Source organism: Poecile atricapillus, chromosome 2, assembly GCF_030490865.1.
Source record: "Poecile atricapillus isolate bPoeAtr1 chromosome 2, bPoeAtr1.hap1, whole genome shotgun sequence".
Classification (NCBI taxonomy): domain Eukaryota; kingdom Metazoa; phylum Chordata; class Aves; order Passeriformes; family Paridae; genus Poecile; species Poecile atricapillus.
In genome coordinates this window covers 107006882-107034755 of record NC_081250.1, presented here as the reverse complement: position 1 = coordinate 107034755, position 27874 = coordinate 107006882, and the positions used below count along the sequence as shown (strand labels likewise).

Here is a 27874-nt window from a genome sequence, read left to right as displayed (position 1 = left end):
ACATTATATATACCATCCACAAGTGGAATACCACAGCCTCTTTTCTCGTTCATGAATGATGACTTTTGACTGCCAGGGCTCTGTTGCCCTGCACACAAAGGTGAACACACAAACCACGGGTGCTGTCAGGGTAGCAGCCTTCATTTTGGAGTCTCAGAAGCTCAAGAGCGATTAGAAGGTGGCTGAGAGTTATTATGAACCCTGAAAGTGCTGCCAAACCTCTTAGTCTGCATGTCTGTGCAATTAAGAGAGCAGCAAAAGAGACATTTCATGATGGCATTCCCTTAGATATGTTTGCTAACAAAAACACCTGAGAAAGCAATGGCATGGGGGTGGGAGGGGAACGTTGTTTTACTGCTTTTTACACCTGCTATATACAATATCTCTAGACTTGTTCTTGACCCATTCTCACCAGTAGCTGTTTGTTCAGCTGGCTCAGGTTGCTGTTTCAGTGGCTCATTTTTACTAATCCTCTGCTTCAGTGTTTATGGAGGATATCACCAACAAACCTGCTGAATAAAGCAGGTAAAACCGTATGCTGGTGGCTACCTGTGCTAGTTTGTATGACATGACATGGTTGATCTGTCTTTAAATGGTAAAATTTATTTTGTGCTGTTTTACAAGACTGCTTTGCTACCACAGTCTAGGAACCCTAATTCTCTAACTCCTTTAATAAGCTACGACCTAGAAATCCAAAGAAACTGGTTTAACCAGTGATCAGAACTATCAACAGGAAGCTTTACAAGGACTTGCTGATTAAGCTCCAGTCTGTGTATTTTTTCTGTACGAGCTTTTTCGCCATGCTAAATAGCTGAACTCTTATTTTAACCACAACAGTTCCTGCCTTGCCGCAGGACTGCCAAAGGCTGGACACAGAGCATCATTTCACAACACATGTCATCCCTGAGGCTGAGAGGGGAAGAGCTCTCAGTGCCACAGTACAAGGACACATCACCTTACAGGTTGAGAGACACAAAGAAGGGCAGCTACTTGTGAGAGAAGCCCTGAGCTATCACTCACGCTGCAGTTTCCTTTGCTGAGACACAGCCACAAGCCAGTGAAACAACTTCTGAAACTGCTGGCTATTTTAAAGCCCAGTCATCAAATTCACCACCCAAAAATATATTCAGTGTAGATGCTTTCAAAGCTGGGTTCCTTCTCTTAAGTGAAAGACTGGCATGCTGTGACAGAAAGGGTCAGGGATTTTGGAGGAAGCTCAGAGCCCAACTCCAGCCCAGCTCAACACCTGCATAACCATGCATGAGCCAATTGGGGCAAAGTCTCAGACATGGAAAGGAGCTCTAGGAAGGTTTTCTATCCATTACAACAGCTGTGCTCCTCTGTGTCACAGGCAACTGGGGAGGACAGCTTTGGGGATCTTAACGTACTCAGAATCATTGTTGATTTTAGGATGAATAAACAAAGCAGATCCACATGCATTTCTAGAGGTCCTTTTCATCCCAAATGCCTATTAACTCCAGTGACTACATCCAGACCCCTGGGAAAAACAGAGTCTGCACTCAAATTACTTACTGCTAGACATAGGGGTGACACAAAGTATTAACTCTGCATTTTATTTTTAGCTAGTATCGTTGTGGCTCTACGACCATAGGATGAAAACTATTGCCAAAACTATGTCTCTCATTGTATTTGTATTCCAGATAAAGAGATCTTTATTATGATTGTGGAAATTTTCTGGAAAACTGTGTCTGCTGATAAAGATAAGCCAGCTGAATAACAGAAGCTTTCACACTGATTTCTTAGCAAGAAAAATATTCAGTTATATTGTCAGACATAATGACTGATCTTTGAATTAAGATAAAATGTTGCATATATGCTACAAATATTTCTTTGCAAAACATGGAGAAAGGAGTTTACAAATCAAATATTTATTCATTCTTTTGCAGGTATTATTTCTATCAAGTTTATGCCTAGATTTTTATATACACATCTCAGAAATTGTTCTCTGTGGAATTTGCATAATACCTTGTAAGTCTATTTGGCTGTAAGAAATTCCCAGAGCATACATCTAGTTATACACAAAATGAACTAAAATTAAAGGGCTGCTTTTCAGAGTTTGATTCCAAATGTATTTGTTATAAAGACAATAACCGGTGGCTAGTCAGACAACAGTCAAGTCAATAGTTCTGCATGTGACTGTTTGATACAAAAGCTGGGTCTAAAAGCTGTTTCTAAAATCTCTCAGGGCCACCTTGTGCAACATTTATGTTAATTACTACCTTTCACTGCATTGTATGTGTGAGAATAACAGTGAAGAAAATTTTTCTTGAGACAAGTAACACCTATCATAATTCAATTCATAAAACCTGTGTTTCAGTGCAATGTTAGAATTTCTACTGATGTGGTTCCACGTCTGATGGAAATCAAAGGCTATGGGCACAAATTGGTCCATCAGAGCATACATGGTTCTCAGCCATGGCAGTTTTATGAGAACAGGCATGTGCAAGGGTCAACTCTCATTGGGATAGTTTAGTCTACATGCAACCTATTCAGGCAGCCTAGTTCAAACCTACTCAGATTTGGAAGAATAAGAATAAAAAAATCATGAGGCACATGGAGAAATGGTTTTTGAAGAAATCAGAGAGGACAGGTATGTCCTTAATAAGCAGGAGGAGCCAGTTTCACTTCTGTGCTGAATGGTAGCGCAACAGAGAACCCATTTTGCTGATGGATACACCTTCAGCTGATGGGAATACCATGCCTTTGCAGTAAGCCAGGTCTCAGTGGCTGCTGTACAGGTCCCACCAGTGCCAATGGCTGTAACCTGGCAGTCCACATCCCAGTTCAGGGCATGCTGCAGACACAGGTGCACCTCTCACACATCCCCTGGAAGCCTCTCTGCCTGCATCTGCCATGGAAACTAGGATCCCATGCCTCACCTTGCCACGACCATCCTTGGCTGTGCATTTACCAGCACGCTGTATCCACTAATAGATATTGGCAGTATCCTTGAACCATTGCTAAACTTGGTCCAGGCAGGTTCAGCTGTGTGCTACTCTCACACTTAAAACACGGCAACACCCTTGAAGAAATGCAACCAGATTATGCCTAGTTTACTCCAACAGCATCACAGATTTTCCTTTTATGCAGGTTATTTATATTAAGGAGACAAAGGTCTTAAAATCCAAGGGCTAACACTTCCATTGACACATGCTTCCCTGAAGGATGAAGCGTGCACTGCAGCCGGCACCCTCAGAGATCATTTGAAAGACCATTAGGAGATATGTGATGAGTGGCAGTGGCTGTGCTCTTGCAGGGGGATGCTGATCCTGCCCCTTCCCTCACATCCCATGCGTTGCCTCTGCAGAAGCAGCCTTTGCATGCACAGTACCTGCCGTTTCTGGTGTCGTGTTGCCGCATGTTCTTGATAAAATGAACCTTCTTAAAGTTCTTTGGTCTGGGTGATCCTGAGAGTGTCCGACATCTGAAAAATAAATCAGTTGCAAGGGAGGGGAGGAGAAGGAAAAAAAAAAAAAAAGTTCTCAATTCCCTGCTGTACCGCCAAGAAGTCTACACAAAAGCAGGAAGGAAAGACGAGACAAATGATTCAAGTCACCCTGTGCTAGGAATCAGCAAGAACAATAAAGACAATAAGTCTGGAAACGCGACAGCTCAAACAAAAAATAATATTTAAAATAATAATAAGAAAAGGCACCATCCCCCTCCCTTCACGCAAAAAAAACCACCAAAAACCAAACTCATAAAAAAACTCTGCAAAGTAAAACTTCCTGTAATCTGCCATGACAGCTTAGCCCAAGCTTTCAGAAGAAAAAAAAATTAAACCAAACCAAAACCTAGTAAATACGCAATTTTCCCCACTCACACCAACACCCACGCTTTTGTACGCTCCTCAACTATTGATAAAGGAGCCATTGAGGGAAGTTCTTTCTTGTTTTAATTTTAGAAAGATTTAAAATCTCCTATTTGCAAAGATAATTCCTATTTGATTTTAACTCTAAATATCACTTTTCATGTTCCTGACAGTATATGAAACAACTGAAAATAAAATAAACTACCCCAGGAAAAAAAAAATAATCGTTCTTCAAAACATTAAGCCTTAAATCTATTTTACATCTGAATACGCTTTATAAATTGCAGTTACAGAAAGAAATTGCCAGAGGGAGGAGAGATGAGACAAACAGCAATATCCTCCCTCCCCCTTGCCTTCCATCCTTGCTCTTTCTAATCAGCTGAAACCATGGCGCATGTGAAAGCGCGCTCTGTTTCATCTCAGGGCTGTTTGTTGCAAGGCGAGGCAGAGCTCCCAGACACTGGAGATGAGTCCTGTGCTCACAGCACAGCCAGGGCTGGAGTGCAGCTGCTGCATCCTCCTGGCACCCACAGGACCAGCATCCTCTACGGTGCATGGGACCAGCACAGTCCCTTGGTGTTAAGCTTCCCTAACCTATCTTTTCCATCTTCTCCCTAGCACAGGCAGAGTTCAGCAGCTTCTCAAACCTAAGAGGTCATTATGCTGGACTGAAATCACAGGCCACCATGCCAGTCCCTACCACTGTACCCAAACGCCATCATGCTGCACAGGCACACCCCAAGAGGAGCACCCCATCACTGCCACTTCTGCTTTCCTCCTGCTAGTAAAGGCCTTAAGATTCCCTCACCCTCTGATTGCAGTTAGCCTTGTTAGCTTCTCCACAGGAAAATGGCACCAAGAGAGACATTCTACCACCAATTCTGCAAATTAGCAAGTAAAAATGCTGCCTGGCGAACCATACTTTGTTTATATCTTTTACCAATTATACACATTTGAATCACTTATGGGAACTATTCATAACATGCTGGTAAGCATGCAACAGTAAGCTTTGTAAAAATAATCAAGCTTTGGTAATAAGCCAATTGGTACAGCCTCTGCTACTCTTTGCTTCGAGGTAGGGAGAGACAGCCAATTTGCATGCGGATAAACAAGACTAAACAGCAGTATAAACCAGCTGAATTACAGGTCCTAAGATAAAGAGGCTGTCAAACTTAGGCTGCCGTCTTGCCGAACAGCTGACCTGGAAGCACTCCATGCACTGGTCAGACTACTGACCAGCCAGTTTCTGAACTGTTAAGCAGTTGCTCCATTTTCCATCACCCCAGAGGATTGCCTAGCAACTAATTACTGTGGTCCCCAGACAAGGAAGCTGTGGTCTCCCAGATGCACAAATCAAACTGCACTGAAGCTGCCACTATTAACAAGGATGGGAGCAGATTTATTAGTGGGGTAGCAGTCACAAACCTACCAGCCAACACGCAGACAGTAATGCTGGTAACCAAAATAAGCTTGCTTGTGCTGAGAGAATAAATAGTAAAACTTCATTAAAAATACTAGGCTTCATAAACTTACTGTTGTAAACCATCTCTACATACTTTTTAAATGTACCACAGATGTTAAGGTACTACTGACCAAGGGCTAGTTATTCGTATTGGTGCCAACTAAACTTTTCTATTAATCAAATCTGGCATTTTAATTCCTGGCATTTCATTTAAATACTGCCTTTTTGTTTAATGACCTAAAGCCAGGGAATGTGCAATTCCTATCAGCCACCACCACGCAGGGCGTGTGGAGTTTTGACACTTTCACTCACTATGATGAATATCTTAATGTGAAGACCCAGCTACTTTTCAACATGAGGAGGGAGAGAGAGCAAGCCTGCCCATGAATGTGCTTTACAGACAAGAAGCCAGAGAGAGAGAGTAAATAAAATGACCTCCGCAGTGGGGCGTTTTCCTCAATGTCCTCCAGAGTCTCCAGAGAAGATCGCTGGGAGATCAGCCGACGTCTGCGGAGAAAGCAGAACACAAAACATCACTGCTGATTAGAGGGCACAAGAAAGTTCTCAGAGCTGTTATTCAGTTAAGATCACACCCCTCACTAGCCAAGCCATACCTTTTGTTATTAATAAATTTTGTTCCATTCTGCTTATCTTAATCTATTTGATTCCACCCAGAAGCCAACTCACTCCATACAAGCTGCTACAGCAAAGCAGAAGTTGCAGCTTTGCAACAGCTCCTCCTCAGTTTGTGCTCCCCTTCCTTCAAGGGTTTAACACCCATCTAACACAGTCCCACATGTGCTGCAGTACAGTTGGCAGTGCTACAAGTACAGAGCTTTGACAAAATAATGCAGACATAGATTCACAGAGACTGCCTGTCCTTCACACTGCCACAGGGGACACTTCTCTTTGCCCCTTCCACTTTCTACTAAGCAAGTGCCACTTGTTTCTCCATGATGTCCATCTCATCGCCCCTGTCAGGAGTGTCTGAAGTGACATGAAAGATGATGGTGCCAGCAACACTGTTCATAAAGCAGCAGTTTAAACATAAGCTCTGACCATCCCCATGAGCTGCACAGGTGAGCTAAGCTCTGTTTTAAACCATTTCCCTATGTCTGAGTCACGTCCTTCCTCTACCTTCAAAGAAATAATTATGGAAATCTTAGCATTACAGGTTTTCTGTCTGTTCTAGCAGACAGGGATGCCCCAGTACAGGCTTTCTTTTAGCAGCCATTACTGCTGCACAACCTCCAAACACCCAGACAGCAGCACAAAACAAGGACTGCACCCAACCCTCCAAAAAAACACTGTAAATACCAAGAATGAATGTGTAAGACACGGCCCACACGCAGGCACATAAAGAGAAATTAAGCTGGCAATCATTGAAACTACTCCATCGTTGATGGGCGTCAAAACAGCTGCAGCAGCCAGCAGAGCCGTGGCACTGTGCCCCAGCACCTGGCTGGCAGGAGCTGTGCCAGCACCCATTGATCCCAGGGCCATGGCTGAGACACAGAGCACCTCACCAGTGACTTCACGAGTAGGAACAACAGAAGTCCTCAAAGACTATCACTGTTTCTTGCCCAATTCCCACTGAGTTGCCTTACTCGCTTCACCTGCAAGCAAAGAGTTTCAAGAATGTCATGAGCACTCCTATATGCTTGGAAAGGTGCTCATTAATTCATTTCTGGGCTGTATTTTCACAATAAATTGTTTTTCTCTGATGCCAGTGTAAGCAATTTCTAATCCTTCCTGCAATTCCCTTGCCCCTTCAGTTGTGCTGCTACAAATGTTCCTGCAGTCGTGCTGCAAATCTGCTTACCAAAATGTTTTTCAGTTCAAAATAACCCTGAGGTCCAGTCATTCCATTGGTTGTTAATTCAAACACCCAATTTCTATCACTTTCCCACAGACAACCCACGTCAGGACAATTTGAATGTGCACACAGTTTTTCTGTCCTTAGAAAATCATAGAAAACCCCTCAAACAATGTTTAGATCAATTAAGTGTGAAGTATAATCCTCTTAGGAAAAATATGCAAACCTAAATCTCCTCAGGCTTTGTCTAAACTAGGATTTTAGAAGATCTGGTGCAAGATAGGATACACCTTCAAAATGCTAAAAAAAAAGAAGTCTGCATTCCAGGGTGTGCTGGCATAGACAAGAAGAGACCAAACACCTGTCTCCTGCACCCATGGGTGCTCCCACAGCTCCATCCATAGCCAGAGAGGACACAGAAATGCTCTTATTGGGAGAAATTCAGATCAGGAGGAGCTCCTCCTCCTTTTTTGGTTTCACTGATCCATAAGCAAAAGCTGGAAGTTTCAACTACCAGCACCACTGGTAGATGAGGTGGCAGATGATAGCTGTTGGCTTTTTAATACCTCTTTATACATCATTAGCTTAATAACACAAATAATGGCATGCTCCCATCTTGCGGTGTTACAACACCAAATCATACTTGGCATGTTGTTAGTCAAAGAGAGATAAACAACGGTACAACCTCGCCACCTTCTTCATATTAAATTTATCAAATTAGTCATGCTGTAGATGCCAGGTGCTTGGTACAGCACCAGGTGCATATTCCAGCTGCCACTGAAGCCTTTTTCCAAGAGTCTCCTTGCCCAAAGTTATGCACCATCCTCAACTTCATTGATGATAGTTTGTCAGACATGGGTTTGAAGATCGTACATTTGCATCTGTCATTGAGGCAGATGCGCTGGGTGGCAGGAACACACACAACTGCATTTCACCAGCTGGTCATCCAGCTGCCTACTGGAGTCCTCTGGCTTCCCTCTCTGGTCTCAACTTCTTAAACCTGGCACCAGGGATGTTGCCTCCTGATTTTTGCTTGCTAACCTCACATAGGCTGGATGGGAATCACTGCCACCCCTCTTGGTGTGAAAGACCTCACACCGATTTTCACCAGTATTGATTTTGTAGTGTTTTGGGTACCTTACATGACAAGTGAGTCAGCACAAAGGAGTGGGGGAAGCTCTTTGTTCACCCAAACTTGGGAGAGGAGCACTGATGCCTGACCTCCCTCCCAAATGGGACATAATACAAGCATAACTCTGGATAAATCCATCCAGGAAGAAAGGAAGAAAACACAAACAAAAGGTACTGGCCCAAGTAGCAGTGAGAGCAAGGATATCCAGCCCAGCCCCCAACCCAGCTGAAAACTGCCACATTTTTCACCTCTCCCCGGAATTATTAGTTTTAATCACTTCAACTCTCAGCACTGTCAAAGGAGCACAGAAGAGGCGGATTTGGAACAACTCTGTTGAAATCAGTTCATACTGTCCAGGAATCACACCCTCTTTTCACTGAAGAAGCTCAGCTGCGATGAAGGATGTGCAATTATTCCACTTTATCTTAAATCTTTATTTCAAGGCCTAATTAAGATGACCTAAATACCAGTATTTTATAAGCTTTCCACAGCTGGATATTATACTAGAAATGCCAACTAATGAATCTACCTGCTGTGAGCAAAGTCACATCCTGTGCCACACACACAGGACAAAAAACAATTTTGGGAAAGCAAAGCTTTTGAAAGGATCTTCCAGGGAATACAAGAAAAATCAGTTTTTCATTGACTACATTAAGAATTAATCACCTCAACTGGTGTTTAGTATTTAAATTAATCATCTTTCTCTCTTCAGGCAAGCAGCCATGGTTTGTCTATACAACTCCTAAAAGGGTTATTTTTCAAAAATTGATTTTCATGCTATAGCAGCTGGTGTATGTAGACACTTGCACTGAAATAACCCAAACTGTTTTATATCACACATCACTATCATTCTGATGTAAAGCTGTGTTGATACCTATTCTGTATTTAAAAATGCCCTATTTCAATAATAATTATGGGAAAATCGTTATATTGTGGAGGAAGAATATATGCAGAACAAAACAAAACAGCACTACGTGACTCACACAGGATTCAGGCTTTGGGATAAGTCTCTAAGCAGATGCAATTTCAATATAAAATGCTTTAAAACTTTTGTAGAGTAAATGCCAGTCAACTAATACACAAAAATACAATTGCCCTTAATAAACAAATTAAAGATGTTCCAATAAAAATGTTAATTTCTGCTAGTCCACAGAAAGCCTTAAAAAATTCCTCCTAGCTTAACGATCACATTCTAGGATTACTAAACTCATCCTCACTCCCCACAGCCAATGCACACAGAGAAAAAGGCAAGTCAGCACTGGAAAGATGGTGACCTCCTTGTTCTAATGGTCAGCCCCTGTAGGACAATGGTCATGGTCTCATGCAAGTTACAGATTTATTTTGTTTAAAAATCATGTAGTACCACTTTCTCTTAAACACCTATATAAAATATTTTTTGTCTGTCTCCTTGCTGTTGGTTCCCTGTGCATGTGCCCAGAAATAACTAGTACCCTGCAATCAAATTCCAAGTGCAGAGTAAAGAAACAAACTAAAGAGACATTTGATGCCATGGTATTTTAAATGGCTGTTTTCTAAGGTACTCATGACCCTGCTCGCATACTGGATTTATCTCTGACCAGCTGTCTGGATCTCTGTGGAAGTTTCTTAAAAGCTAAAATGTTGTCTTTGTTTCCCCTCTCCAAAGTCAGATTAACACATTGCAAAAATGTAAAATATAAATACAATATATAAATAAAATACAAGGGCAAAAAAAAGAAACTATATACAAGGAAAAATGAAATAAGGCAGGTCTGTAACCAAAACTGCAAATAGCCAAAGCAAGTAGACTGCAAATATATTCACCATAACCACCCCATCTATCAGTGGAATATTATCTTTGCTCTCAGCTGCTGCAAAATACTCAGCTCAGTTATGTTAAACATACAAAATCTTAAGCCACATGCTGTCTAGCAGGTGATAAAAAAAAAAAAGAAGGAGCTGCAATCAGAACACTGGATAAATTCATCCAGGAAGGAAGGAAGGAAGGAAGAAAGCCAATGATAATCCAAGAGATAAGGAAAAATAAATCCATGTGTAATGAATTTCTAGCACAGCTACAAAACCAGGAAGAAAAAGCTGCATTTTAAATACAACTAATTTCTGTGAAAGTCAGGGGTGCAATTTTTTCCCCTGCTTCTGTTAAGATTACAAACCTGTAACAACTGAAGCCAGCAGTGTGAGTGCTGCCTGCTCCCAGAACAAAAAACATCCCTGCCAGGACAAGCTTCTTCCCTTTGTCTGGAAGAACTGCATCCCTTCAGAGATGCAGTGACATGGGATACATAAGTGCCAATCAACCAAACACCTGCTGGCTGCATTAACAGTGATGGGAGAACTTGGGAGGACAAAGGCATTTCCAGAGCTGAAGACTGTTGGCAGTTCCCATGTCCACTGGGCTACCTCTTCCCTTCAGGTGGCCAGGCAAAATGGGCAAGAATCACGGGGCAGAAACCTCTGGGCTATTACCTTCTGCTCACAGCTGTGTTTATACTGATGTGGCTTGGAAGTATCAGAAAAGCACAGGACCGCTTGACACTTTGAAAATGTTGGATTCTTTACTTCCACTGTACCTTCATCACAGAAGATGTGTCTTACACACAGAAACACTACCCTGGATAGGTGCAGAAGGGGAGTGGAAAGAAAGTAACCATAAAACTTAAGAGTGATTGGGAATGAGGTCAGGATACCTGTAAGGATACCTTGAGGCCTGCCTAGAGGTATAAGTGAAGGGTCTCCCTCTGCATCCATCCACCCTCTGAGAGGTGCCAGCTCCAGACTCAAAGAGGTCTTGCTCAAAAGCCAACCTGTCTTTTGCAAGCACTCTCTGGGGAACTACCAAAACATACTCTTGGACTTGCAGTTCCCATAGGTCAATCCAGACAGAGCATCACCTTGATCTTCTATGGGAACAGCAACACTAGGGCTGTTTTTTCATTTGGACTTCATATTGTTCCTTCTAGCACCAAAATGGCTTGAACAGTAAAAGGAAAACAAGGAGAATATTCAGTGAGATCTAAGATTAGGCTTCCATGTAATAGAATGAATAAAAAACCACTAGAGTAAATATATATATATATATATATATATGTGTGTATTATATTATAATATTATGGCTACAAACATATCTTGCAGGCTATTCTGAGTAAGTTATCATTTACCATTCTCTTCCCTAACTCCTTTGGAGATGGATTTGGGTATAAACAGAAGCACAGCTCCTGGCTCTCTCCCCACTCTGAGGCCACAGGAGTAGGTATAAGCAGAGCTGCCAGACACAGGCCATGCCCTGTCCCCAGCAGCTCCAGCCCCTTTCTCACTCCAGGGAAACTTAAATGCCACTTCACTCCAACTCCTCCTCAGCCTGCCGGCTGAATGCTTCTGCCCAAACTCCCAGGCAAAGCTGCAACAATTAATACACTCTTCTGAAATATTACACAAGACATCAGCCGTGAACGAATCCCCATTCACTTCCTGACCCCTAACTTCATGTCCCAGCATGAACCCAGATGAAAGACCCGCTAATGAGTCACCTCTCACCCTCCCTCTGAAGTTTTTACTGGGATTCTTATGTCCCAGCTCATTTTCTTCCTATCTTTTGCCAATATTACAGGAAGACAAACACAGGAAAAACAAACCCTGAGACTATTGAAAATTATTAAGGGAAATAGAATTTCCAGGAGCTATCCAAAGTGATATAAAGCCGTTTTTAATTGTGTGCTATCATAATTACACAGCAGAGCCATTATCTGCAAAGAACATCAAACTCCATTTAGGACTTCCACACTGCGCAGTGTATTGTCAAGGCTGCCCACAATGGGAGTTAAAATCATCTGGCACATGCTGAAAACGGGTTATTTTGTTAATTCAGCAGCCCAACCCAAACACACAGAGAACATACTGAGAGCCCTCCATTTAGCTCTGCAGTGGGCTGTGAAGAAAGTCTTTGAAGCAGAGATCCTCAGCTAGCAAGACACTCAACAACCTCCTTTCTTGGGATATGCACTGCAAGGAGACAGACCTTCAAATCTAGTGATAAGTAGGAGAATGATGCCATGCCATGCCAAATGTCTCTACAGTCTCCATCAACCTTTTGGGCATAAGCAGGAAGATGGACAGAAACAAAGAGATGACAGGAGAGCTATGGTATGAACATGGCTCTACACACTCCTCCTAAACCAGGGGTACCCCCTGCACTCAGTATTTTATCTATACTGTCATCCAACTCCTTCTCCAAGCCTCATCCTCCTACAATATCTGAGGCAGAAGCTCTGAAATACACAGTACTTGAACTGCTACCTCCTGCAGCATTACATCTGCACATAACATCTCAATGTGAAAAACACTTACACTGCCATCCCAGAGGTAGGATGTAAGTAAGAATTAAGTAAGAATGAGGAAAGAAGTTAAAAAACAATGAAGAAAATAAACACGTCAATTCTGAAGTATCCCACTGACCTTTCACAATGCAACACAATGCTCTGTTCACATATGATTATGTAGCTTTACACACATGATCCTTCAAATAGCACACAAAATTCTAGCACAGCCCTGTCCCAATACCCCGGAGGGATCATCTGGGTCTGGTTAAATCAAATATAAAATTAAGATTACCAGCACTCCAAAGAGATAAGGAACTTTCACTACAAGTGCTGAGTAGCAAGCTGTTCACTGACAAAACATTTGTATAGTGTGAATGTGTACATGCAATTGTGCAGAAAAACAGAAGGTATGGTAGAGCAGGACTTTTTGGACTTTTGGGCTTTTTTAGCATCATGCACAATTCAACTTGACACACTATCAGTCCTTCTAGAAGACATGATTTCAAGAAATTTCTAGCAAGGAAAAAAACTCCCAGGGTTTAGTCTAGGGAGAACAGAAGAGCAATCACTACAGGCTGTTAACTCTGGGAAACATTTAATTTTCACCTTCCCCAGTAGGATTCCAAATTCTCCAAAGATGTATCTTGTTTGAAACCTACCATCATGGTCTAGTAGTGGATTTGGCAGTGCTTGTTAATGGTTGGACACAGAGAACTTAAAGGTCAATCTAAATGATTCCGTGATTCAGTGATGCTATCTTCCCTCTGCAGGCAGCTGCCTCTGCACCCAGTCCTCAGACTGTTGGCTCTGCCCGAGCCCTAATGAGGAGTTACAGCCACAATTCAGTAAGATTCATTTAAAGACAGCAGAGCTCTCAAAGATGCCAAAGTGCCAAACATCTACATTCTGTTACCTTTAACCAATGATTTACAGATTCACTGTCTTCACTTTACTGACTCTGCAGCAGTGTGATAGCTTTCAGAAGGCTTCTATGCAGTGATTTATCCTGAGTATGCCCAAACACTGGAAAAACTGTATTTTTCAGAACAACCATTACCTCATAACCTAACACACATTATCATGGTAAGACATCAATGGGCATCAGCTTAATTAGAGTCATTCAAAACTAGGAAAGAAGCAAACAACAAGATTAATCACCTGACTTTATGAAAACAAGGATGCTTGCCAAAGCAGATACAATAACACTGTAAAGAACACACAAACTGTCCATCTTTATGTCTTTTTGTTGCAGTAAAACCCACGCCCTAATAGCCTTCATTGGATTAACATGAATCTAACAGATTCTTCATGCATCATTTATCCCTGATAAAACTCAATGCATTGCAAAACAATTAATATTTGGCTCTTTTCAAAAGTAGTGTCTCCCCTTAAATATCACATCCCAGTGAAATGAAGCATCAATTAGGCATCATTTAAACCAAGTATTTGAGAAAACCACACACTGCCAGAGTATGTGCAAGTATCAAATCACAAAATGTTGCATTCCACAACACCCAAAGTCCTGTAATTAAGTAAGAAACTCTCTTGCAAGTCAAGGCCATATGTTGTAGATATTAGAACATGTGAGAACACAGACATGCACTGCTAAGTCATCTGAAAAAAAGACTTTAATTCTAGCCAGCATAACCATGCATTTCCTCTTTCATAGGAGGTAGTTTCTAGGTTACCTACATCCCAACCTCATATCCTTGTCTTTCTTCTAGACACACATGTGCTATCGGGGAGAACATATTCCACAATCCTACATCTTAATATTCTTAGAAGAGACATGAACATACAATTAATTGCACTGTTAAAAGAATATATCCTAGATACTGTGAATGGTCTGGATAGAGTTCTTGACAGAGAAAGAAAAGTCCCCTCTGTGAGCAGGGCACAAAGAACAAACAAATAGGACAAAGCTTATTAACATGAGGCACTTCGGGCATGAGATATGAATGCTGGCACAGGTGGTGGCAATCTGAGCGTTTACTGCTGTGTACACATTCCCTTGGGATCAGCCACTTCTCCCAGCATCTCATTACATACCCAAGAGTCAATGTCCTGCTTTCCCTGGCCACTCATGGCTGAAGACCAAGCCTATGTGCATTGTTCAGAGATCAGTTGCCATATTGCACGGCTTAGACATCTTAACTTTTTGAGATCTGTGATAAGGTGAGACAGTCCAGCGCCACAGTTTTAAATATTATTTCATCTACAGGAATTAATGCCTTGTTGCTTGTTAGTTCATGCACAGTCAGTTTCAATGCCAAAGGCCTTTGGGTACAAAAATATGTATTTACCTAAAATATTGCATTTGCTTATGCTTTACACTAAGGAACATATTTGCAATACAGGAGACACATTCCAAACACAGTACCACGAGATCCATTATTAGGGTAAAGGCAGATCCTTACTGTCCAGCAGAACTGCTTCAGCATACCAATGAGCTTGTGGACATGAGTCTTGCAGGGGGAGAGCTCAGTTCTTCCCTGCTTGTCTCACTAGGGACAAATCCTGGAGCCACCCAGCATTTTTCACTCTGGGAAAAGCAAATATCCTCCTTGTTCCCCCATGCCTGCCACCATGACTGGGCACAGCCTCTTCCTGTTACTTGGCCACTGGGTTTCTGCTGGTAGCAGAGGGTTAGATCATTTTCTTCACTCTCTGTTGAGGTTCTTTGCTCAGCATGGCTTACAACAACTGGCTCATTCCTTGTCTGAAGTTACTCTTTCCTGACACAGAACTCTAATAAAAATTTAAATATTTTCAGAAAACCAGTTTACTCCATTGTGAACATTTAGTTCTGCAAGGTGAAAGGCCAGCTACAGACTGAACACCATGCTTCAGCCTATCACAGGTGCACAAAGACTAATTGTGGTTTAAAGGGTGGCATTTAAGAGACTGGATCTCCTCAAGGAACCCTCACTTCCCCCTACTTCCAATGGGGAAGTATTGTAGGAATTGTCATAACACTGGTAACATTTGGTTGTGTAGCTGTGTCATTGCTCTCTTTTAAGGTGTGGTGGGTACAGTCATGTTCAATATTTAGAGAAGCTGGCCAAGAAGCCCATCCCACCTGTTTTTACAACAGAGAGTACCCAGCAGTCACCCTAATGGACATTTCATTGACTTGGCAAATGCAGCCTACATCTGCAGGCTGGGGAACTGCCTTTCCCAGGATCAATACACCCCCAAGAGCACACACAGCAACTGGCAGAGGCCAGAGGCTAGAAAGCACCTCCCTAACTCTCTTCTGAAAACAGCCTCTTTCCAGGGCACCATCCCCACTCACTCAGGGAACACATGGTGCTCTGCCACCCCACAAATAGCTGGATATGCAGACTTGAAAGGTTCCTAAATTTATGGCCCTTTATTTTCCCATATTCCCCACATACTGTCACAGTGCTGGGTTATAAAATGTAATCTGAGAAATCTTCTGCTTAGTAAATTATGTAATTATTGGAGGACTGCATTTTTGTGGATGCCAGCAAGTTGGCCAGCTAGGAAACATTCAGCAATGAGGTATCAGTTTTCAATCAGTTTCTGGGGGATAAAAACCCACAAAAAACTTCAAGAACTTTGGACAATGCCCATAACAACTTGCTTTAACTTCTGGTCAGTTCTGAAGTGGTCAGGCAGTTGGACTGGATGATCCTTGCAGGTCCTTTCCAGCTACAATATTTTATTCTATAAGCAGATTCATTAACACATCAAAGTGAGGAAAATTGCCAGAGCATGCTGTTAGACTGAGTCTACTGATACTTTGACAAAGCTGGCCAAAAACAGTTTAGGGGACTGATATTAAAATGCAGCACAAGACACAAATTTCACCTTTTCCGTATTCCCCTGTCTCGGTTTCCTCATTCTGCGCCAGAAGGATCAGAGGCAGCAGCTCTGGCAGATGCAAGAGCAGGCAGTCTCCTTAAAGCAGCACTGATTGCTGTACCAAATAACCTCAGAGATGATTCCTGACTTGCTCAGTATCTTGCCAGCACATCCAAAAGATACGTTGCATTCATATTATGCAATGAGGAAAAGTAGAGGTTGGCTGACCAAGCCCAGCATTCACAGTGATCCACTTCAAATGTGTATTGAGCCCTCAATTTAATCTAGTCTATAGTGCATATAAGCAAATAAATAGATAAAGCAATCATTAAAGCAAAATAACCAACAATTAACTGTAGTTGCAAATCCATCTCCTGGAAGAGACGATTAATTGAGAATGGGGTCACACCCTGACCTTACAGGAAATCTGGAGGACCTGAGTCACTGAGCTCTCCCCATCACAAACAAACAACACAACATTAAGCTATGGTGAGTTTATATAATCCATACATTACTTCAGACATCTATATACACAGGAGTTGGGGGCAAAAAGTCTAAAAATAACTGTAAAGTCCCATGACAGGCAGTTTGCTAGTGCATCTCCCTCCTCCTTCTCTTCTGAGGCAGGGATGGCTTCCATAATCCCACATTCGATGAAGGACTTCCCCCTGTCAATAGCTTTACTAAAAAACCATTCAGAAGGGCATAAAGCACCACTCAACTTTATTAAATCATCTCAGCAGTCAAAGCTGTCTGCCCGAGGTCTCTGTCTCCAAATATCTGGGAAGCCCAGGAACAAATCCCAGCACCAGACCTGAAAAAGACCTGGCATGGGACCCTAAGCTGATGTGGTGGTTGGTTCTTTCAAGGGTGAGGTGTGGTCCGCTGACTTAGTCTGAAATGATTTCGTTTAAGTGATTTCCAGTGTCTGGAAGAGTATTGTTGTGGCTATAACTGTAGCCATGCTAAGCACAACCTTAGGCAGACCGTTGGGTGAAAAATGCCATGACTGCAGATGTAAAAACATATTTAATTCTTCTGAAGCGGAGACCCTTTTTTTGTGTGTGTTTTTTCTTGTTGGTGTTTAATTTCTTTACATACATGCACTTTTTAAATGGATTTTTGGAATAAAAGACACTAAGCCAATACAGAAATGGATATATTTTATTTTAAAGGCTCTGCCTATTTACATGGAACAAATCAATGACATACATTACCATTTCCCTGGGATGAAAAGGCATACAGATAGAACCTATGCGGATGTAAGACTTCTAGTTTTTCTGGTCTCCCCCTTCCTCTCTCTTCTCGAATCTCTGCACTTCCACCAGCAGCTTTTAGAGACAAAGGGTCTGTGACTTTTTTTCAGAGTTGCATTACCGCCTAGTCCTCCCTCAGTCAGAGGACTTTTCTTGATAACATAAAACAACGCACTTTGTCATCTGATTCAGTGGCAATTTTAAAGCTCTGCAACGAATTGCAATGAATTTGCAGCTCATTTGAAATGAATTAAGTTGATGAAAGGTCACAAGGAACCAAGGACAATTTTTACAAAGCATCTCCAGGCAGTTTTTCCAGACCATCAGCTCTCTTTTGCTAACCCAGGAACACATCTCCCACTCTTTAGAAAGCAAACCGTCTGTTTCCCCATAAAAAAAAAAAACCAAAGTATTGCCTAATGAAACACACAAAGAGTCCTTCTCATGCTATGGGAACACATTTCAGGATTCTGCTCACGTGCTTTTTACTCAGGCATGCTTTGATGTAATAGCAGGGGAGAGAAATTTTGAAGGATTTACAGATTAATCAGCCAGAGCATGGATGTAGGTTAGGACTATGAGAACCGTGCTCCTCTGGGATATTATCTGCAGCTCAACTTACCCAAGATGAAATGAATCGTTGCTTTGGGAATGCAAATGAATTAGGATGTCACAAAAAGTAATTCAATTTGTAGCAGTGGGGTTTTGAATTTGGTTACTTACCTACAAGATCTTTATTTAACTGTAAACCTGGTACAATACTTACTGTGATTTCCCATTTGAAATTAATTGTAGTGCTAATTTAAAAATCAGGCCTGATAAGTACTAACAGATTTTCAGGTCATGTCTCTATCACCTGTGCGTATATCTCTATGCCACTGCACACTTCTGGATGCTCTGTAACAGATCTGCACAACAGTGGGATCTCTCACACATAAAAACAAGGGTAAGACTTTCATTAATTTCACCACTGTGGAAGAGGTAAGTGGAACAAGACAGCTAATTAGTCACTCTCCATTTCAATCCTCGATAACCACAAAGAGAGCTTGTTTTTTTACTGCAGGCATTGTCTTACATCAAACAATTTGTAGATAAGAAAAAACAGTTCTCTTCCTGAAGGCACACAAGCAAGTATTTTGATGGAAAAGATGAAACAGCATTAGAAATTAACTGTAACACTTCTTCCCTTCCCTAGCCACCAGAGTATGTCCATTAGGACGCAGTGCTTACATACAACTATATCATCCAGACTGACAAATTTTGCGCAGTCTGCTGTTTTGGTACTACAGAGCACAAGCCATTAATAGCTGACTGCCTCATTCAAATGAAACAAGACAATTATCAGCTGTAACTTACACAATTAATAATACTGCTGCCAGCATTTTCAGCAGAGATTTGATTCTTTTATAGCTCATTTGAAGTCTTTAGGGAACGTGTTATTAGTACATCTGTCCTGCTGTAAACATAATTATCATGCAAAATTCCATTTATCATGCTGATCAGGAAGCACTTTCTATCAGCCTTTCAGCCTGGGAACACTGATAAACAGGCAAGGGAATTTGACTGCTCCAGCTCAGTGGGAGTGTGCTCACTGCCGGGACAAGTGCTCTTTCCGGCTGAGCCTGTGGCAATTTTCTGAATAAGCACGAGACTTGTGCTGACCTCTGACTTTGGGGTACATCATGTTTGAACTCGGGGTATATCCTACTGGACACTGCTTGTTTGTATGATCTGTTGATTTTATGTTCTCCTGTAATTCCTTGCTCTTCTCCAAGACCACACTCATAGGTGGTTCAGGCTTCTGGAGCTGCTGCACAGGGAGAAGGCAGCAACTGGATTCACCATGACCATGGCTCTTAGTCAGCAGCATAAATCAAGTCCGTGTCACAGACCAAAGGCGACATCTGCTTCAACAGAGTGTTACTTTTGATATACAAAACTGGGCTGGGGCCAGCTGTAAACAAACATCAGTTAAACAGATGTCAACGAACACGGTGTTGAATTTCGGCTAAAATGGGTATGAGGTTTTTGATAGTGAATACTATCAAGACTTATCAAACTCTGATGCCTTACATGCAGAACAGCCCACAGCTGCAGGCTTGCTGTGCAGAGAAACTGTCTACATGGACAACTTAACCCTCAGAGACCTGCAGAACATCCTGACATCAAAGTAAGATTAAGCAAAGTAAAGGTCAGCCCCTGCACAGACCTCCTGCAAACTACAGCTTCAAATTGGTTTAAAACAGCCTCACTTACATTAATAAGCTGATGCTGTGACCAAAAGGTGCCTTGCTGCTTCAGCTATCTACCACCCCCTGCATCACACCAGCAGAAGGTCTCCTGCAGCCAGCCAGGTAAGGGAAGCACACAAACAATTAGTGATCAGCTTCTCTTGGGTGTTGTGAAGGAGGAAAAGATCTGCTGTCCTCAATGGGACCAGCACAAAACAATCCTCAAACCACAAGAAGTGATTAACTGTTCCTGCAGGCTGCTTCCATAGCTGCTGGCTGTCCTCACGCCTTCCTCCGCTGTGGTTCTGGGTACCTCCTTCAACTCAGCCACTGAGCAGCACCTCAGTCACAGGAAACAGACTGGACTCCTTCAAGCTCAACAGATAGAGATGGCAAACAGGTCTGTGGCTAATACTGATACTAATACTGTGGCACATCCAGTCTTTGGAACTTATTTTTTTCTATTGGTTGAAACATTCTTTTTTCCCAGTGTTTGAAAATTGCCTGACAGGATATAAGGGACCTGCGGGTACCCTGAGGTTGATGGAATCAGACTGCCGCAGCAAAGGCAAAGGAGGAGGAGACCAATTCCTGATGATATCAGAAAGCAAATGTTGTTTCAAAGAGAAATTATTTGACTGCTGATAAATTTGTGATAAAGTTATGTTGTTTTTTTTTAATGTGGGAGAAATTCATAAATCTAACTCAAGAAAACTGCTGTTGCAGGCTGACATTGATACGTGCAGAACAGCTGCATGACCACAGAAACTCCTAAGTTCACTATGTTAATATATTGAGCCATTATGGATTGTATTTTAGGCAACTTATTTCCAGATCATTCTGATGTTTCATTTAATTGTATTAAGATGGGGTGACTGTGAGAAATAAGTGGCACAGTGGTTACATCAATTACTCTCTTTAAATTCAAGAATCATGCATATCCAGATTGCTTAATTTCTCCCATACATCTGCATTTGCATATCTTTCTTCTCTGAAGAGCTTTCAAAAGCTCAAGTTTTAATCAGAAGACTATTTTTGATCCTAATTTTCCAAGCTGCAGTAAAGCTGCTTCATGACCTAATCTGATGGCAAACGTACCATCATTATACTGTGGCTTCTAGCAAGTAGTACAATAACTAGGCATAATGTTTCTTATTTTTAATCACTGATACACCAGGTGCCTTGTGTCTAATTAGAGCTATCGATCTGCAGACATTGCTTTAAGTCAGACTGGCAGATGACTTGTTGGAGCAAGTGCTGCCTGAGGTGAATAAAATACCCTGCTGGGCAGTGTATGCACATCAGCTCCCTCAGACACACCCCAGCACACCAAAGCTGTGAGCCAAGGCACCCAGCTCCGACTTTCTGCCTTTATTTTTGATGCTATTCACAGTAAAATCAAAAAATCTCCTATTTCATGGGGAAGGGAGCATTTTGATTTGCCTGAAGCCAAAGTTTCACCTAGATTTTTTTTTTTTCTTTTTATATACACAGAAGCATACACATTCATCTGCACATATGATACGAAAGATACATACTCAGGAAAACAAAAGAATGTTTCCCACTGTTTGAACATGCCTCCTTTATGAAGAAGAATTATGGAAAAAAAGTTCACAGAGTTTCCTCTGGTTTGGCTTAACAGCTTTAAACGTTGTGCTTCCAGACAGACAGAAAATCTGGCTTAACCACAGCTTCCCCCCCTCTCTGCTCCACATTTAACAGGTCGCTGTTGTGACCACAAGAAAGATGGCAACTGCTGCTAAAACTTTAATCTCCCCCTAAAGTTGTAATCTTTATATAGCAAATATAATGAGCTTTCTCAGTGACATACTTCAACAATGTTTAACAGGATTGCATAAGCAAAGTTATATTTAAATCCACTGAAAATGCAACCCAATTCTCCACAGTCTGCTCTGGTGATAATTAATGACAGATTTCATTAATATTCACTTATCCAATATTTTTTCTTGTAGGATTGTGTCCTGCTAACACCACGAGAGTGGAGAAGAGCTGTCTTCTATTAAAGAAGCTCTGTTAGGCATCACAGATAACATATGGAGCGTGACCATGCTGTTCTCTATCCTCTATTACCCCTCAATTTTATTCCCTAGAAATTATTTCAGGTGCTAGTTCCAGGCTGTAACTAGAGTAGGAGCAGGAGGTATTCTGCCACTGCTGTCAGAGAAGCCAGTGGAGGACAGAAAAGGAAAAATGAAAAGAAGTTTCCAAGTATTTTGCAAAGTAGTCAAACACTTGGAGGTGGCAAGGTTTCACCAGGAAGCACCAAATTATCTATCCTATTCTCAAACAGGAACAGTCAAGAGACACTCTTTTATGCCAGTGAAATTTCAGTTTCCCAGGGCAACACAAGGATGATACCACAACAGGACACAGGACACAGGAATGTTACCCCCAGCTCTGCACTTAATGCAAATGTAGGAAAAATCACATGAACCCGTATCCCCCAACCTCTCTCACAATCCACATCTCACCACAAAATAAGTCTTGAGCCCAAATCTCTGCAGCATTCTGAGATCCTCCTAGCTATGGGGGAGGACAGGGAAGTGAGGAGGAAAGTGGGAGGAAGAAGGAAACAGCTGCTTCCCCTTCCCAACCCGGTATTTCTCCTGAAAGATCTGATTTCAACCTCATACACAGAGTGTAACAGGAGCTACTTTCTTTTCCTCTGTCCTGGAAAAACATGGATAAAAAACCTTACTCTCCTTTACTCTTGCAAATCATCTACCCTGTCTGTGCCAGTTTTGCTGGGAAGCTGAAGCAGCATCTTTTGCTGGGCTGCAGAATCCTGTGCAAAGACAACTGTCACTCCCAACATTTAGTTTTAATTCCCATTTGAAGCCCAGTGAACTACTCCAGAGCATAACAAAACGTCCATTAAACTTTGTAAAGAACCAAGTCTTCAATTTCAAACATATTTATCTTGATCTCAAAGATGCTCACTCTAACTTCTGACTCCATGGGCAAATTATTTGACAGACCACACATACATAAAAAATCAGAAACTGAAAAGAAATTCAGTAACACCAACCTCCCAGGCTATGCACTGGGAAGCTGGCCATGGAATTGCCTGATTTCTTGAATACTTGAGAGGAGGTAAGACATTATTTCAATTCACGGATTATGGCAACAATTGGAGAGAAATTCTTATAAATAAGGCTCACAGGTTCAAGGGGCAGCTGTTTGTCCCATCCCGACATTACATGTTGGCACAATCCTGCAGTGCCACTGCTCAGTTTTCAAGGTTCTTTTATTATTGGCAGTAAATGTGTTATTGTCAAAGACTGTCAAGTCAACCACACCCAGGCATTTTAATCAGACACCATACAGCTGGATTCATACCCCAAAGCCAGGACTGTGGGCAGCTGTCAGCCCCACAGCCACCACAAAGCGAGCAGCTGCTGCTGGGACAAGTTTCAGCAAGAGCAGGCGGTGAGCTACTCACAGGCACTGCTGTCGGTATGACCACAAAACAGGTAATTGTGAACAAGCTCCAAGCTGGATTTGAACAGCTCAATCCAGCAGGAGGTGACACCCCATCTCACGACAGGTTAATGACCTGTTGGGGATTTGGCATGCCCCAGAGCAGCTGGCTGGTTTCGTTGAGACAAGCAATGGTGCCCCTGGGTCACATCCACAGAAGAAAGGCAGTTTTGAAACAGGAGGCAATTGCCTTGCTGAAAAAGAAATGTAATAATAAAATGAAATAAAATCAGAAGTGCCTCCTGATGGACTTCAGTATGACAAGTTTCTGGGAGAAGACAACAAAAGCTGTCCATGCATCCAGGCCCTAACCTCAAATACCACTGGATGGATGGAGGATGTGAGAACAGAGTCAAGCAGCCAGAAGGATGCCTGGCTCCCCGTGCATTTCTCTTCACCTCCTCCTATAAACTCAAGAACCACACTTCTGATCATCAGGGTGTGGTGGCTTGTTTTCCAGTTTCACATCTACCTTACCCTGGCTCCTGCTGTGGGAGATGCCAGTGCAGAGGCAGCTCCCCAGACAGCCCTCCATACTCCTGGGGCACACTTTGCTATTGAGCTGTCCCCAGCAGCTGCATCTTCTCATGACAGCAGGACCAAGGCAGACACTAAAAGCAGCACTGAGATGGGCTCAGTTGTTACCACTTCCATGGTGATATCCAGCATTTTCCAGAGAGCCTCATCTCCATGAAAAACATATACACAAGGACTCTGCATGTGCATATGTTGCATTCAGTATTCATTGCTGGTTCTCTGAAAGTGGAAGGCATAAGAGACCTGTGACTTGGTTTAAACAACAAAAACAGAGCTAAAACATATTAAACATTCATGAATTTCTGTGAATCCTTAATGGATCTTATTTTCTGCCTTCTGTTACGTAGCTCTTTAGGGCTACGTCCTTTAATTTTTTATTTCTTTTATCCAGAAACTTTGTCAAAACAGCAGAATGCAAGGGGATTAGGCTGAGCATCTCCACTTCTTCTCAACAATCCATTAACTTTGAAAAGCCTCTACCATAGATTGGAAGACTTTGAAGCTGGAAATACTGGAATAACTTCCTCTGCCACAAAAATGGAAAGGAGACATGGGACCCTTTATCAGGTCATGTGACTCAAATGTTGCTAATGCTTCCAACCGTCACAAAAAACCATTAAAATCTTATGCAGAAAGAAAAGAAATAAAGTTTGAGTCCTGAAAATGGATAATATTCATCTGTCTCCCTTACTCCATTCAATCAATTAAGCTGTGTACTTCTGAAAGCTGAAAAAATTAAATGTGGGGTAATATGAGAGCAGAGGCAGACCTCTGTGCTGGCTAAACCCAGCAACTCTTGGAGTTTAAGGTGATACGTTGGGTTGTGAAATAAAATCCTGGAATTTTGAACATATTTGCTTTAGTGAGCCTCTGCTTTGGGGCCACTAATCCCTTTAATTGCCCCAAATCACCTAGAGGCAGAAAAATCTTTGTTCTATAAGCAGCATTAGGCAGACAACAAAACCCTTAATCATAAAACCAGCTGGGGAAAGTTTGACAGCAGCTCATCATGTCTTCCTATATTAAGTACATTAAAAAGAACATAAAGCATGAAATGCCTCGAAAAAAAAAATCTCATTTTGATCCCACTGTGGATAAAACTTATTTTTTGTCACAGACTTCAGATTTAGTGTCCAGTATTCTTACAGGCTACATTCAGCTTTCAGTACTACAAGAACTAATTGCACACAATCGTTTACAAGAACATCTTGAACTTTCCCTTTAAGATTTTAAAATATACCAGCCCAGTAGTGCAGAGAGGTCACTTACAGCAATAAATTGCTCTGATCCTGTCAAAATTCCCGCACTTCAGTATTCGTAACAAAGGTGCTAACTGCTTGACTAATGATGCATTTCTGCAGAAACCTCAGCTGATGGGGCTCATGCTCTAATCAAACTACAAAACTGCTCCAATTTGACTATTTTAGGCAATGTCTTTATGAGCCAAAGGCAACAAATTACCTGGAAAAGTAAGACTGAACATATCTGCAAGTGTTTGCAGGATCAGGCTCTATTTTTATACAGCCTTTTATCAATGACAAAAGCTAATTTAAAAAATTGCCTCTTTCAAGAGATGGTACTAAATATCATACAAGATTTATTTTATAACAGCCTTGAGGGTGTGTTAAAACACACAAAAAACTATCTTCTAAAAAGGATTAAGACATATTTAGATGGCACAGACATGAAATGCAGACCGAACAACTCCAGTACAGATACTAATCATGTGAAATGGATAACCTCATAATATCACACATCTTAGATCATCTGACTTGTGTGTCTGTCTGCATATTCAACATCACAGCCCCAAGCTGAAAAAACACAGACAGAGAAGAAAGAGATTCTTGTTTCCTGGTAAAGCTTCTTGCATTAAAGAAGTGAATGCAGGGCAAAAGGCCCATTCAAAAATGTGTCACAAAACACTTCACCACAGACCTAGGAGCTTTGTTGTGAGAGGAGAAAGGAAAAAAAGAAAAAAGGATTTTGAGCAACAATATTGACTAATGGGATTATGTATATACAACAGTCTCCCATTCACAACACCCTCCCAGGGAGCTGAACACAAGCTCAATTTTACCTGTGCCAGTAACAATTACATCATTTTATGGCAGATATTAAGCCAGCAGGGTACAGACCACAAAGCTGCTACCAAAAATACTTAATCTTCCAAGGAGGATATCAGACAGGCAATTAAAGAAACAGTAATCCTCCGCCAAACATTACATTTTATCATCTGTAAATGTACATCTGTAAATCTCTCTCTCTTTGCTTTAAGTAGGAGCATTTTGTAGAGTATTTCTGGTAATTTAAAGCTTTCAAATTATATATAATGTGCTAATAGTGTGTGTATATATATATACACGTATATATGTGTATTATATAATGTATATAATTATATATAATGTATAATATCTGGGTAAGTAAAACACAGAAAATAGAATCCTGATGACAACACAACAGCACATGAAGACAAACTGTTCAGCATCCTCTTCTGCTTGCTTACATACAAAATCTTTCCTGTATTCATACTAGACAGAAGGGGTATACAGAAAGAGACCCTAGGAGTGAGCATCCCTTCTTTTTATATATGAACTAATTTTTCACCCAACCACAACAAGCATATATGCTTTGAAGGTTTTTAAGAAAAAGAAAAAAAAGCCCAGAAAACAAATTTGGGAGTAGAACGGCTCCAGCTCTAGACAGGAAAAACAGTGTTTTAGCAACTGGAAAAACTTATTAATGCACCTCATAAAGAACAAATACAGCTATGAATACAGAATAAACATCCTTGATTGTACTAATAAGAACAAATACAATGTAGGCACACAGCTACTGTTTGAAGAAAAGCACCTCCAAAGCTTTCACAGTGACAACTCCAGCCCCCTGCCACGCTCCAACAGGTGCTGCGCAGCCTTGCAGACTGCCAGGACAATGTCAGCAAGGAAAGGAATGGTCAAGTACTGTGATGGTCACCACCACGTGCCTGTGGTGAAGCTTTCCAGGGCAAGAAGGTGTCAGGAGTGCAGCAGAGGAGGGGGGAGCATAGTGTTTGCAGCCAATGCTGAGGTTCCCCCAGAGGTGTTGTGGCGCAGTGAGTAGCGCTACCAGCAGTGGTAGTTGGGATACTCGATCCTGACGGCAGGAAAATATCTCCACAAATTCAACAAGCAAAATGAGGGATGCAAGAGCTAATAGAGCAGCACTCAGTTACCTCTGACAGAGCAAAAACAAGAATTGTGAAGATTTCCTCTCCTGGCAGGATTTGCTAACAGCTATTTGGAAAACAGGAGATTCATATGCCTTTATTTTTCATTTTGAAGCAGCAGGACGTTAGTAATCTGTCCAGATATGGAACCAGAACTGCACTTCTGCTGCTGTCTCTTTGCCTGAGAACCTGCAGCATTTTCTGTCCTTCCCACAAGTCTCTGCAAAGGAAGAAGGTTGAACAAAGTGCCACTATACGAGGGCCATTGCCCCCACAGCAGCAGGAAAAAAAACAAATTATGCAAAACTTGTACTGTTTTGCTTCAGTCACCCTTTGCCTCCTCAGACCTGAACAATAATGAGCTTGTCTAACATGGGGGAAAGGGGGGAATGGCTTTGTGCTTGGCTGGGTCAGAGCAGATAAATGCAGAGATGTGCTCACCAATCACCACCTGCATCTGGCTGGGATAAGGAAGAAACACAAAGGTGTTTCTCACAAGGGTGAGAAGCTGCAGACAGCAGCACCAAGAGAAGACCACAACCCTCCCCCTCTGTAGAAAATCTTGGTGTGGCTCCCCCTACCAAATCTCTGGAGGGATAAAGCATGAAGGCACATTTGAGAGCTACTTACATAGAAGTCATAGGCAAAATTTTGCCCTATTGCTTCCACTGAAAGTGAAATCAGCTATATTTTGTATAAAAGTGGGGCTTTTTATTTTCTTTTGATTAAAAAAATGAGCCCCCCTTGCCAGACCACAG

The 27874-nt window shown here is 41.8% G+C and overlaps 1 protein-coding gene across 2 annotated transcripts in view; it reads right to left on the bottom strand.

Moving 5' to 3' along the window:
• Positions 1–27874, bottom strand: part of CABLES1 (Cdk5 and Abl enzyme substrate 1) — a 69586-nt gene that overhangs the window by 29726 nt on the left and 11986 nt on the right. For both annotated transcript variants that reach the window (XM_058832585.1, XM_058832584.1), the window contains exons 2-3: positions 5730–5801; positions 3353–3445 (exon numbers count right to left, since the gene is read on the bottom strand). In XM_058832585.1, coding sequence (XP_058688568.1) covers positions 3353–3445; positions 5730–5801 — 165 coding nt within the window. The remainder of the gene's footprint in view (positions 1–3352; positions 3446–5729; positions 5802–27874) is intronic.